General features: G+C 43.1%; 2 protein-coding genes across 2 annotated transcripts; one reads left to right on the top strand and one right to left on the bottom strand.

Annotated features, from left to right (window-relative positions):
* Positions 1 to 1,755: 1,755 nt before the first annotated feature.
* Positions 1,756 to 5,054, bottom strand: LOC103953631 (RNA polymerase I termination factor-like). The gene is made up of 2 exons (XM_009365400.3): positions 4,460 to 5,054; positions 1,756 to 3,802 (listed from the first exon to the last, which is right to left on the bottom strand). Exon 2 carries the CDS (start codon positions 3,786 to 3,788, stop codon positions 1,920 to 1,922), a length of 1,869 nt encoding a protein of 622 aa, XP_009363675.2. The 5' UTR covers positions 3,789 to 3,802; positions 4,460 to 5,054; the 3' UTR covers positions 1,756 to 1,919.
* An 887-nt stretch (positions 5,055 to 5,941) lies between these two features.
* LOC103953669 lies at positions 5,942 to 7,027 on the top strand. Its single transcript, XM_009365436.2, has one exon. It carries the CDS (start codon positions 5,942 to 5,944, stop codon positions 7,025 to 7,027), a length of 1,086 nt encoding a protein of 361 aa, XP_009363711.2.
* Positions 7,028 to 12,102: the final 5,075 nt, after the last annotated feature.

The raw sequence follows: 12,102 nt of genomic DNA, 5'->3' as shown, positions 1-12,102 counted from the left end.
AAGCCCATGGTGACGGACCAATCAGATGCCGGGGTTGGGTGGGGATTTTAGGAATTCTGTGATCGAGATCGTTTATCTTACATCATGCGGTCAGAAATCATTTTAAAATTTAAAATTAAATGTAAATGGTAACTAACGAAAACTAATCGCACGATGTACAAGGAACGATCGCGATCACCCTAGAAAAAATGATCATTTTCAGGAAATATGGGAAGTGAAAAGTGGGTGACGAATTGAGATGGGTAAGCGGATCAATGCTCGTGAGTTAATATTTTGTTTTGGTATATTTTTTTTTCGGGTTGGATGTTTCTTTCCCTTCAATTTGTTGTACTTTTAAAGTAAGCTTTGTTCGCATCATTATTATTTATTTCATGTGAGAAAAATCGAAAGAGACAAAAGAATAGAGATTTTGAGCTTTGATTTGGTTTGATTTGATTGTGGTCAAAGTAGGTAAGAGTGAAGGGTTGAAAGCTATGTGAATTAATTTCAAGTTTGGTAAGTAAATTCAGTTCAATTTCCAACACCTTAATCAAAAGAGGTAGTTGTCAATTCCTCACCAAAACTAGCATAGAACGGTTCATTTTCGTCCTGAATTTTATTTGTAGTTAATTACACATTCTAACTTTTATAATTGATCAATTTCACCCCAAGCGTTTAGGTTTTGAAAATTTTCATCTACCTTGATCATGTGCACGGCACATTCTAGAGGGCAAAAAAGTAACTATATCCCTAATATGGACAACCTATTATATATTTTTTTTCTTCTCTTCTGCTAGTTTACTCCATACACTTTTCGTTTGAATTTTATCTCTAACGCTGACGTCTAAGAATCTTCTTCACGGTCCTGCTTTTTCACCACATTGATGGGAGTGTGATGCCATTGCTTTTTCACCAACATGTTGGGGTTGTGATTTCATTTCATTAGCCTTCTTTGTCATTTGATTCACATAACTATTTCGATTCACCGATTTCAATTCAAGACTCAAATTTGAATTTACTATAAACTGGCCAATTATAAACATTCAAGGGGGTAAGGCTAAAATTAAAGTTCAGAGAGAAATTAGCCAATTATAGCAATTCAAGGGATAATCGATTAAAAGTAAAGTTCAGGCAAAAATTTGATAGCTCCTTACAAGTTCGGGGAGAAATCGGCGAATATCTTGGTTATAACTATAGTTTTTAATTATAACTAAGTAGTTCATTCCTCCGGGATCCCAAGCAACCTCTTTTATGGGTGCATCATGTATGTAACGGTCACTGGTTGGTTAGCAGCCAAAGGCCACTCTTAACTTGCTTGTCACAACCACCAGAGAACACAGTAGATGCATCATCCTTCTAAGTTGAGCACAAAACCTATATAGATAGACATATATCCTTCGCAGTTATATCACAAAATTACAAAGTCCTAATTTTTAAAGAAAAATCAAAGTCTTCCAAAAGAGAGAGGGAGAAACGAAGAAACAAAAGACTAGGCTAATTTCCTATCTACCCTAAAACAAACGGACTCCTTAAAAGCCAAGGAACCATAATATATGTATATAGGACAACTGACTCCTAGAGAGGAAAAGGAGAAAACTAGAGTCTTGAGGATGAAAGTACAAACCAAAACAAGAAGGTTGCTACTGTATTGTATGACACTCCTACGATTTGACGAAATATTGTTCTCAATCAAAATGGTTGAAAACAAACAGTTAACCTTGCATCCAGAACGCTAGACATGAAACGCGTCTCTCTTTCTCAATGGATAAACACGACTGTCAAACAAACGGCAAGGAGAGTTCTTCAACATAACCAGTTTGATACAAAAGCTTAAAAACGAAAAAAGCAAAACATAATATAGCCAGTTTTGATACCAAATACTCAAACTAAATGTTCAACACTATCAAACATATATCAGCTAATTTGATGCCAGATAAATCTTACTCGACTACTGGCTTACTGTCACAGGCTTCCTTTGCTTCAAGCGCATCAGGACAATAACGTTTCGACAAAATTTCAACTTGTTCTGCAAATGACTTCATCGCATACTGACCAATGTGTCTGACCATTTGATTCCATCGCTTTTTACATACATCTCCAGACCTATGCTCAAGCAGATCATCCCAATCAACTTCTTCCATGCAACAAGCATCCAAGCTGTCAAGTGCATAAACTAGGCGGTAGTCATCAACATCAGCCCACTGACCATCAGCTACCAAAGGTGAAGCCAATTGGTTATACCACTTCTGGCAACAAACAGGATTGGTTCTGGTGCCCAAAGTCTCACTGATTGCCTCCCACTTAATATTATCTCGCAGCATCCCATGCTTGGAATATTTTTTTTCTTCCATCGCCCGCATCCGCAGATCCTTGTTCACTAAATCAAACAAAGTCTGGTACTCCTCTTGGGACCACACTCCTGTCTTCATGTTTTGCAGTTTTATTCTACGCCATGCATCCTTGACATGAATTCTATGTTTGCCAAGTTCATTACCCACCTTTCTCCAGTTGGGTTTGGCTTCACCTTTCTCCTTGGCTTCGATAGCGGCACGTCTGACTTTTTCATACTCTTCCTTGGTCCAAGTACGTTCTGAAGCTCGTTCTAATAACATATGGGCTCGATAATATATGCTTTTCTTATCCCTCCAGGGTAAGGTTTCCCCAATATCCTTCCAACAATTTCTGATTTCAGGGTAATTCTTACAATTGAGTACCATGTCAATGCCTTCGTCACCCAGCTGATGTTCCTCTATGTATGTTAAAACAGCCTTTTTCACAAGCTCGTCTTCTTCTGCTGAAAACCGCTTACCTCGTACCTTGCCCACTTCTGCATCTTTTGAGCCATCAGACAGTGAAAAGACCTCAATATCATCAGCAAAATGTACTCTTTTTGATGTTTCTTTATGTGCAGAATTTTTATCCTCTGTATTTCTGTTGCATATCTCGTCTCCAGTTCCATGAACATTACTATCGTTCTCTAAGGAATTATTTTCTTGAGTTCCACTTACGCTTCCCAATTTCTCACCTCCAGTTTCCTGCATTTCACTTCTTGAATTCTTACTGTTCTTTGTTTTCTCTTTTCTCATGATTCCACCCTTCTCCATGACTTGCCCTTCTGAATGCTTACCTTCTACTCCAGCCTCCTTTCCATCAGTTACAATGTTCTGTACCGATTCACCACCCACCTGTTCTGTCTTCTCTTTCTTCTTTTTCTTTTTCTTTTTATTCACTTCTTTTTTGTTCATTTCAGCATCACTCATTTCGTCATCCTCAGATAGTTTCTTTCTCTTCTTTTTGTTATCTGCAATGTCAGCTTCTTCCATGATTTTCCCATTGGATTTCTCTCCATCATTTCCGAGCAGCTGTTCGTCACTCTGGTTCGACTTCAATTCACTATTGACCCCTTCTGTTTCCTTCTTCCTTTTCTTTTTCTTTTTGGCCCCTTCTCCACTTTCTCTATCAGTTCCACCATTGCCTTCCCCACTTTCCTTATCAGTTCCTACATTCTTGTCAAATTCATTGGATTTCTCTTTATCATTTCCGAGCTGCTGTACATCATTCTGCTTCGACTTCAATCCACCGTCGACCCCCTCCATTTCCCACTTCTTTTTCTTTTTCTTTTTGACCCCTTCTCCACTTTCACCATTCTTGTCAAATTTCTCCACCTGAACTGCCTCACTTATTTTGTCCTCGGAGCCTTCAATCAAAGTGGAATTTCTACCTGGTTCATCTGTCTTCCTTTTCTCCTTCAACTTTTTCTTCTCTTTCCTTGCTTCAAACTCCAAATCTGTAGTCTTTTCCTTTCCCATGTATTTCTTTTGGCCTTGAACAACAAAACAAAACGGGAAGAAAAAAGAAAAAAAAAATTCAGACAAACAACAACAGCAGCAAAAGCCTTATCCCACTAAGTGGGGTCACTAATGAATCCTAGAACGCCATTGCGCTTGTTTTGCATCAAGTGTTCCGTTAGCTCTAAGTATTCCAGGAAAAAAGGGGTCATGGAATTTCCGGAAACACACATGCAATGACATTACAGTAACATCCAGACACACATGTATATGCAAACGCTATACAATCCACAATTTGAAACTCACTTAATCACACTATAATACTAACTAGTCAATGATGACTGGAACTGGAAGAACTGATGACTGCAACCAAACAAACAAACAATCAGAAAACCCTAAATACAAAGTAAACCACAACGGTTTGTAAGTAAGACAACCACAACAGAAATCCAATTCCTTTGAAAAGGATAACAAAACAAAACCCCAAATTATTCTAGGGTCAGAAACATAAAACAGAAAAATTGAGTTTACAAAATTGAGAAACGAAACCCTAATGGCAGAAAAACCCTAGATAAACAAGCACACCCACAATGTGATTCAGAAGAAGAAGGACAAGAAAACCCTAATAGATAAATAAATAAAAAGATAAATAAATAAATAACCATGAATGATTGAGTAGGTTGGATGTTTACCTTGTTTTCTTCTCCTCGAATCAAATTCAATCCTCTGTGTGTCTGTGGCTCCAAGGTAGCTGCTTTTGCTTGTTGCTTATGGAGTTATGGAGGTGTTAATACGGCCGGAATCGATGGGACGATGCGGACGGAGGAGGAGCAGACTTGTTAGTGACGCTGACAAGAGACAGAAACCAACCGGAAGGAAGGAATCTCGCTAAATGTCAATTGACGGCAGTGATCCTTTTTTTTTTTATACCTTTATTTTAACAAAAAAAATACATTTTTACTGACAAAACAAGTGCCACTGGAAATTGATTGACCAAACTCAAAAGAAAAGTAGACAAGAATATGGTGCTAATCAATTCTTTCTCTCCGTGGTGTGAGAGTGCTTGCTCCTTTGTGAGATTCGCCTTCGTGCGTGGGGATTACAGGTTTGTCTTGTTTGCGAGATCTGCGATTGTCTTGGTTTCTGCTCTTGTACTCCTATTTATGACGGTTGTTGGCTTACTGCGAGAGGGGAGAGTTGTTGGGTTGAGAGGATCGAGGTAGGACGACGGTAAGGGGGTGGGTTTTGTCTAATCAGGTTGTTCTTCGTTGAGGGTTGGTGGGGTTGTTGTGTTGACCTGGTGGGGGATGATAATTCGTCCAATTTGGGTTGTGTGGGTAGGGTTAGGGTGAAGGTTTGAATTTGGGGTTTCTCAAAGCTGGTGAAGGTTCAATTTTGGTCTTCGTTGAGGGTTGTTGGGGTCGTTGTGCTGACCTGGTGGGGGATGCTAATTTCGTCCAATTGGGGTTTGTGTGGGCAGGGTTTGTGTGGGTAGGGGTAGGGTGAGGGTTCAATTTGTGGGGATGTCGGTGATTCTGGCAGGGGGCATTAACTTCAATTAATTAGGTTGGGGGTGGGGCAAGTGGAGTCTGGTAGGAGTGATTGGTGGGTGGGGAGTAATGGGGAAACTGCCAAGGGGTCGAATTGATCTTAAATGTGATATCGACTGGCTCCTCGCAGCTGTGCAGTTTGGTGGCCTTTCCCAACTAGTCTGGCATAACAGAGTTCATTATGGGCGACTGTTAACATTTATGAGGATATTATTGATGTGCTGCTTACTCGGCCGAGTTAACAAAAGGGTTCAGAAGGCAAACCGAGTGGGATATATGTGCTTTCTGAGGAAGTGCGCAGAAATTAAAGGGTACCCTGCGATTCAGACTGGGCGAGTTCGAAAGTTGGCTTCCAACCGAATGGCGAATAGGGGGGTGGATGAGCTAGTAGTTCAACTGAATCAGACGCTGGAGTTATCGTCTATGGAGCAGGGAATCAAATTGGTTGGGAAAGTTCTCACGCAGAAACCAGTGAATAAATGGGGAGTCAGGAATATTCTTAGAGCAGCTTGGCAAGAATTGGGTGAGGTTGAAATAAAATAGGTAAGGGAGAATGTCTTTGTCATATCGGCCAAAGATGAAAGTGTAGCTACCAAAATCATTGAGCAGGTATCATGGGCAGTGATGAAAAAGGTATTCTCTGTAGTGAAGTGGCCGCCAGAGCTCGCTCTAGAGGAACTGGAACTGGATGCCGTTCCATTTTGGGTTCAAATCAGGGGAATTCCTCTGGGCCTAGCCTCCGTAGATAACATCCAGCGATTAACAAAAGAGGCTGGAAAGTTTTTAGCCATGGAGGATCCCGGCCTTGCTCGAGGATTTCTGCGGGTTCGAATCCTAGTGGATACGGAAAAGCCGTTATTCAAGGGATGTTGGATTCGGAGGGATACTAACAAGGATACCTGGGTTGAATTTCGATATGAACGGCTACAGGATTTCTGCTACCGGTGTGGCCGGATAGGGCATATCAACACTGAGTGCACTGTTGAGGTGACTGGAGAAGGGGCAGTGGCGTATGGAGAGTGGTTAAAGGCGCCTCCGGTCAGGGATGTGGTTGCAGTTACGAGAGTGGAATGCGTGGGAAGGGGAGAACGCCGGCATGCAGGTGCGGTGCGCAGATCGGGCAACGCGGTTATTCAGAATCAAGGCTGCTTACGGAAGTCGATTGTGCATGGACAGGAAAGTACACAAACTGTTGAGTCGAGGGGAACACCAACGATTCAGAGCACAGGTCCGAAGAAGTGGCGGAGAAGGAAGCGGGTAGAGGGTGAGGATTCGTCGTCCAGCTCTAGTATGGAACGCACAAAACCAAGGGGGGAAGGGCAGTCGGGAAATAATCAGGGGGTCAATGAAGCTTTGTCGGCTCAGGGTGATGACCCATTGTGGGGGATCAAAAGGGGGGTGGAATCGCATGAGCTATTTTTAACTCCAGTCTCACAGAAGAAACCTAGAGGCCCGGATATGGAGGAGAAAGGCCAAGGCAGGGTGGCGGAACTAGGGAGAAGCATAATCTCAAAGGAAGGGAGTCTAATGATGGAATGTGCGGTAAGTACTTCGGGTGCAAATAAGGAAGGAATAAGTGAGCACCAGGAGAGAAATGAGTTATCGGATGGGGGGTCGGATACTGCCAGTGGGAGGAGGGTGGCAGGGAAGGCGGGCATGACAGCTCGGGGCGGTGGCGGCTGGCCTTCAACAGTCGCAGGCCAGCCATGAGTTATATCTTCCGGAACTGTCGTGGGCTAGGGTCGGACACGACAGTCAGGGCTCTTCATGGGCTAATTCGCAATAGGAGACCCTCTATGATTTTTTTATCTGAGACTAAGATGAAAGATCATAGAATTTGTGGAGTGAGGAAGCGTTTAGGCTACTCAAATGGTTTCGATGTTTCGCCAAATGGAAGATCTGGAGGTCTGAGTCTGTGGTGGGAGGACAACCTGGAGGTTAAGATTATATATTCGTCAAAGTATATTATTGATGCTGTTATGAAAGGTGACGGGCAAACCCATTGGTGTCGGCTTACGGGGGTGTACGGAACCCCGTATAGAAATGAGAAATCTGTGTTCTGGGATTGGATGGGTAAGCACTTTACCCCCACGGATATCCTGTGGATTTGTGGCAGGGATTTTAATGAATATATTTGGGACCATGAGAAGTCTGGCGATGTTAAGGTGTTGTATAATAGGCCCAAGTTCTTAGAAGAGTTCATGTCTTCATCTCAGTTGCTGGATTTGGGCTTTCATGGGTCAGCCTTTACTTGGAGAGGCTTGAGAAGAGGGGATTGGGTGTAGAAGCGCCTTGACCGGGTCCTTGCGAATGAGAGGTGGCAGGAATGCTGGCCGAATTCTCATGTAGTGCATGGAATGGACTTAGCCTCGGATCATAGCCCTATTGTCCTGAACTCGAGTCTTGAGGGGCCGAAATGGAGGAAAATATTCAGGTTTGAGGCTTACTGGGCGGCGGAGGAGGAGTGTAAGGATCTGGTGAAAAGTTGTTGGGAAGGTCGGCAGCTTGGTAGTCCTGTGATTAGATGGGTGAGGAAAATTAAAGAGTGCCGTTCTCGGCTAAGCAGGTGGAACCATTCGAAATTCAAGGGGCGGAGCTACAAAATCCAGGAGCTTCTTTCCCAGTTAGATACACTTCAGCGTGATTGGAGGTCCGAATTATGCCGAGATAAGGGAGAAGGCCCGGCTAGTTGATGAGTTAAGGCTTCAAAAGGAGAGCTACTGGTGCCAGCGGTCAAGAGTTAAATGGCTGAGGGAGAGGGATGCCAACACTAAGTTCTTTCATTCTTCCACCCTTCAGAGGCGTCGAAGAAATAAGGTTGTGAAGCTAAGGAATGAGAATGGAAGCTGGGTAGATCGCCCATCTCAAGTCCGCCAATTGGTGGAAAATCACTTCACCTCTGTTTTTTGCTCAGCCGGGGATCGTGATTGGGGAGACCTGTTGGATTGTTTGACTCCCTCGGTCTCTAGCTAGATGAATGAGGCATTAATTGCGCCTGTGACGGAGGAGGAAATCAAGGAGGCAGCTATGCAAATGGGAGTTTTAAAGGCTCCGGGCCCTGATGGATTCCAGGGGATTTTTTATCATACGTACTAGGAGATTGTGAGGGAAGATATTTTTGCTCTGGTCAGGGACTTGCTTCAGGAGTCAGCGGGTACGGGGCACTTAAATCTGACCCATATTGTGTTGATTCCCAAAGTTCCAAATCCGGAATATGTGTCGCAATTTAGGCCTATCAGCTTGTGCAACTACTCGTACAAAATTCTCTCTAAGATTCTCGCCAACCGGTTGAAGGTCTTATTACCAACAATTATTTCTCCGAGTCAGAATGCTTTTGTGGTGGGCAGACAAATTCAGGACAGCATTGGTATCGCCCATGAGATGTTTCATCTTCTAAAGGGGAGGAAAACAAAGAACAAGTTTGAGATGGGTATTAAGTTGGATATGCAGAAGGCTTATGACCGGGTGGAATGGGATTTTTTGGATGCAGTTATGGAAAGAATGGGGTTCTGTAGCAGATGGAGATCGATTATTAGTGGGTGCTTATCGTCTGTAAAATTCGAGGTGCTCCTAAATGGGCAGGCCGGGGCGCCCTTTGCTCCCTCACGGGGTATCCGTCAGGGAGATCCTCTGTCTCGTTACTTATTTATTCTTGTGGGGGAGGTGTTGTCCAAAATGATTCAAAGTGCGGTTGATCAGGGTCGGTTGGAGGGTGTCAAGATGAGCGGCTCGGGTCCTGTGATTTCTCACCTTTTCTTTGCTGATGATACTCTCCTGTTTCTGTGTGCTGATCAGAAAAACTGCCGTAATCTGAGACATATGGTTGATAGTTTCTGTGTAGCTTCTAGGCAGAAGGTGAATTTAATGAAGTCTAGTGTTTTCTTTGGGGTAAATGTGCCGAAGGGGATCGCTGATCAGATGGGGAGGTCTCTTGGCATGGTTGTGGTTAACAATCCGGGGACCTATTTGGGGGTTCCAGCTATTTGGGGTCGATCGAAGCAGCGTGGTCTTGCTTATGTGAAGGGAAGAATTATGGAAAAGTTACAAGGGTGGAAACAAAGCTCGCTATCCCGTGCCGGTAAAGAGGTTTTAATTAAGGCTGTAATCCAAGCTATTCCGGCGTATCCTATGAGTATCTTCAAATTCCCCAAAGTTGTTTGTAATGAGTTGGATGCGTTGGTGGCTGGATTTTGGTGGGGATGTAAGAAGGGAGCCCATAAGATTCATTGGGTTTCAAAGGTGGTTCTGGGTATTCCTAACGAGTTGGGTGGTTTAGGATTTAGAAACTTTCAGGAATTTAATGATGCTCTGCTTGCTAAGCAGTGCTGGAGATTAATTACTGAACCTGAATCGTTATGGGCTCAGGTTATTAAGGCTCGGTATTTTCCCCATTGCTCGATATGGGACGCGAAGAAGGGTGGTCGGGCGTCTTGGGCATGGAGTAGCCTTCTTTGTGGTAGGGACTTGATCAGGGAGGGTTCTCATTGGCAGATTATGGGGGGTCAGGAGGTTCGGGTGTGGCAGGACAGATGGCTGTTGTCCTTGCCCCTTGGACATCAGGAGCCGATTGGTCCGGTTGCGGTTACTCCTGGCTTACGTGTTAGTGCACTTATTTGCCCGGAGTCGGGGCGGTGGAACCTTGGCTTTTTGCAGCCTATCATTTCGGGGGAGGATATGCAGGCTATTGAGGAGACGCCTCTGGGGGATTTAAGTCGTAAAGATCGGCTTGTCTGGGAGTTTAATAAGAACGGGTGTTACTCGGTCAAGTCGGGGTATAGATGGTTGCAAGATAGATCGCTAGAGTTGAGAGATACTCGTCGGCCTTCTGTTCGCGGGGTCCCCAGGAATTTATGGAAAGGTATTTGGAAGTTGGAGGTGCCTCCCAAGTTGCGGCATTTTTTGTGGCTTACTGTGCATGGTTGTCTTCCTACTCGGGATGCTCTCTTTCGCCGGAGATCCTCTCAGACCTCCACCTGTCCTATTTGTTGCTGCCACGATGAGACCACAGAGCATTTGTTCCTATCCTGTTCATGGGTGGAACCCATATGGTTTGGAGGGGCGTTGGGTTATAAAGTGGATCGGCTTTCTCTCCCAGATTGGGTGGACTGGATTCAGGCAGTCTTCTCTCCGAACATGTGCACCACGGGGGATACGAATTGGAGGCGTTCTTACATTGTGTTTACGTGTTGGTGTATTTGGAAGGCCCGCTGTGATTTTGTGTTTAATGGGGTGCCCTTATGTCCTCCAAAAGTGTTGGCTGCGATCTCTGTGGCGGTGAGCTCTTTCTTTGGTGCAAAGGCAGCGGTAGGGTGTAGAAATGTGGGCGATGGGAGGAAGGATAATCAGGCCATGCGGTGGTGTGCTCCGAACAATCCTTTTGTGAAGATCAACGTGGATGCTAGCTGGTCCAAGGCCTCAAAATTGGGTTTTGTATCAGGGCTCCTTCGGCGGCTGCTGCGGAGGCCACTGCGTTGATGCATGGATGCCAGTTAGGTGCGGCTTTGGGAATCAGGTATGTCATATTGGAATCTGACTCCCTGGAAGCTATAAAATGTCTCTCTAGTTCGCTGTCTGTGGGTAGTTGGGAGGCCTTTCCCGTGTTGGCTCGGGTTAAGCAGCTGGAGAGGGATTTTCTTGACTGCCGATGGTCATGGGTGCCCAGATTAGCTAATTGTGTGGCGCATGAGTTAGCGTCTTTTGATTTTCCGGAGATGTGTGATGTTGTTTGGGTCGAAAGGCCTCCATCTTCGTTGGTCTTTGTTTTGAACAATGATGGGCTACCTTGTCCTCACTAATTTGGGTGTGGTGGTGATGGGGATGACGCCTCTACTTGGTGGGGGGGGTCGTTGTGGTATCTCCATTATCACTGTTTGGCTTTGTTCTGCTGCTTGCCTCTTATAGGCTTCTATATAATCGTTTCGTTGGGTTTCAAAAAAAAAAAAAAAAAAAACTATATTTTTACTTTTCCTTGTTACTATTCATTATATCTTTATTTGTCATTTTACATTAAAATTAAAGTTATTTTAGATTTTTCATTAGTGATTTATTCTTTTTATAGAGTTTTAACAAAATACCCTATTTACTTTTAACAAAAAATCATATTTTTACTTTTTTCTTGTACTATTCACCATACTTTTATTTATTTACTTTCATTAAAACTAAAGTTTTTTAAGATTTTTCGTTAGTTTTTTTTTTTTTCATAAGTGTTTCTCCCCATTCGGCATGAATTTCAATTTGGGCTGGCCCAGCCCAAGAAAGGATACTGGACTAGAGGCCCTGTGGTTTTATTTTTGCTGCAGCCCAACTCTGAGTTATGGCCCAGCCCATGAACGTACATGCTAAATTTATACACATTGTTGAATCAGCCATGAAGGATCTACGGAGGACTCTATTTGTAATTTATTTAGTATTTCAAAAAATGTATATATAAAATACTTGAGTGATAAATTAATTATAATTTTTTATATTTATTTATAGTTGTATAATTTGAGCAAAGACTAGTGATAAGGTATTAAGGTGTTCAAGTTCGGTTGAGATGATATTACTCATCCTTAAGCTAAGCTCAAGTTCGAAATATTATGTTCAAGCTTGACTCGAGTAACAATTTTTCAAGTTTGAATTCGGTTCGTTTGTAAATCAAATTTGAAATTTTATTCAGCACGACTTAGTAAAAAGTGAAATATGTTAAAATAAACTAAAAAAAACATAATAACAAATACTTTGAAATTATCCACCTCTAACATGAAAAAATATGAGTTGCAAAGCTCAAGTTCAAATGATTTTAT

This window comes from the organism of the source record quoted next, unplaced genomic scaffold (genome assembly GCF_019419815.1).
Source record: "Pyrus x bretschneideri cultivar Hongxiangsu unplaced genomic scaffold, Pyrus_bretschneideri_v1 Contig14, whole genome shotgun sequence".
Taxonomy (NCBI): Eukaryota; Viridiplantae; Streptophyta; class Magnoliopsida; order Rosales; family Rosaceae; genus Pyrus; species Pyrus x bretschneideri.
The sequence above is the reverse complement of the archived record's forward strand: the minus strand, read 5'-3'. Positions and strand labels throughout refer to the sequence as shown.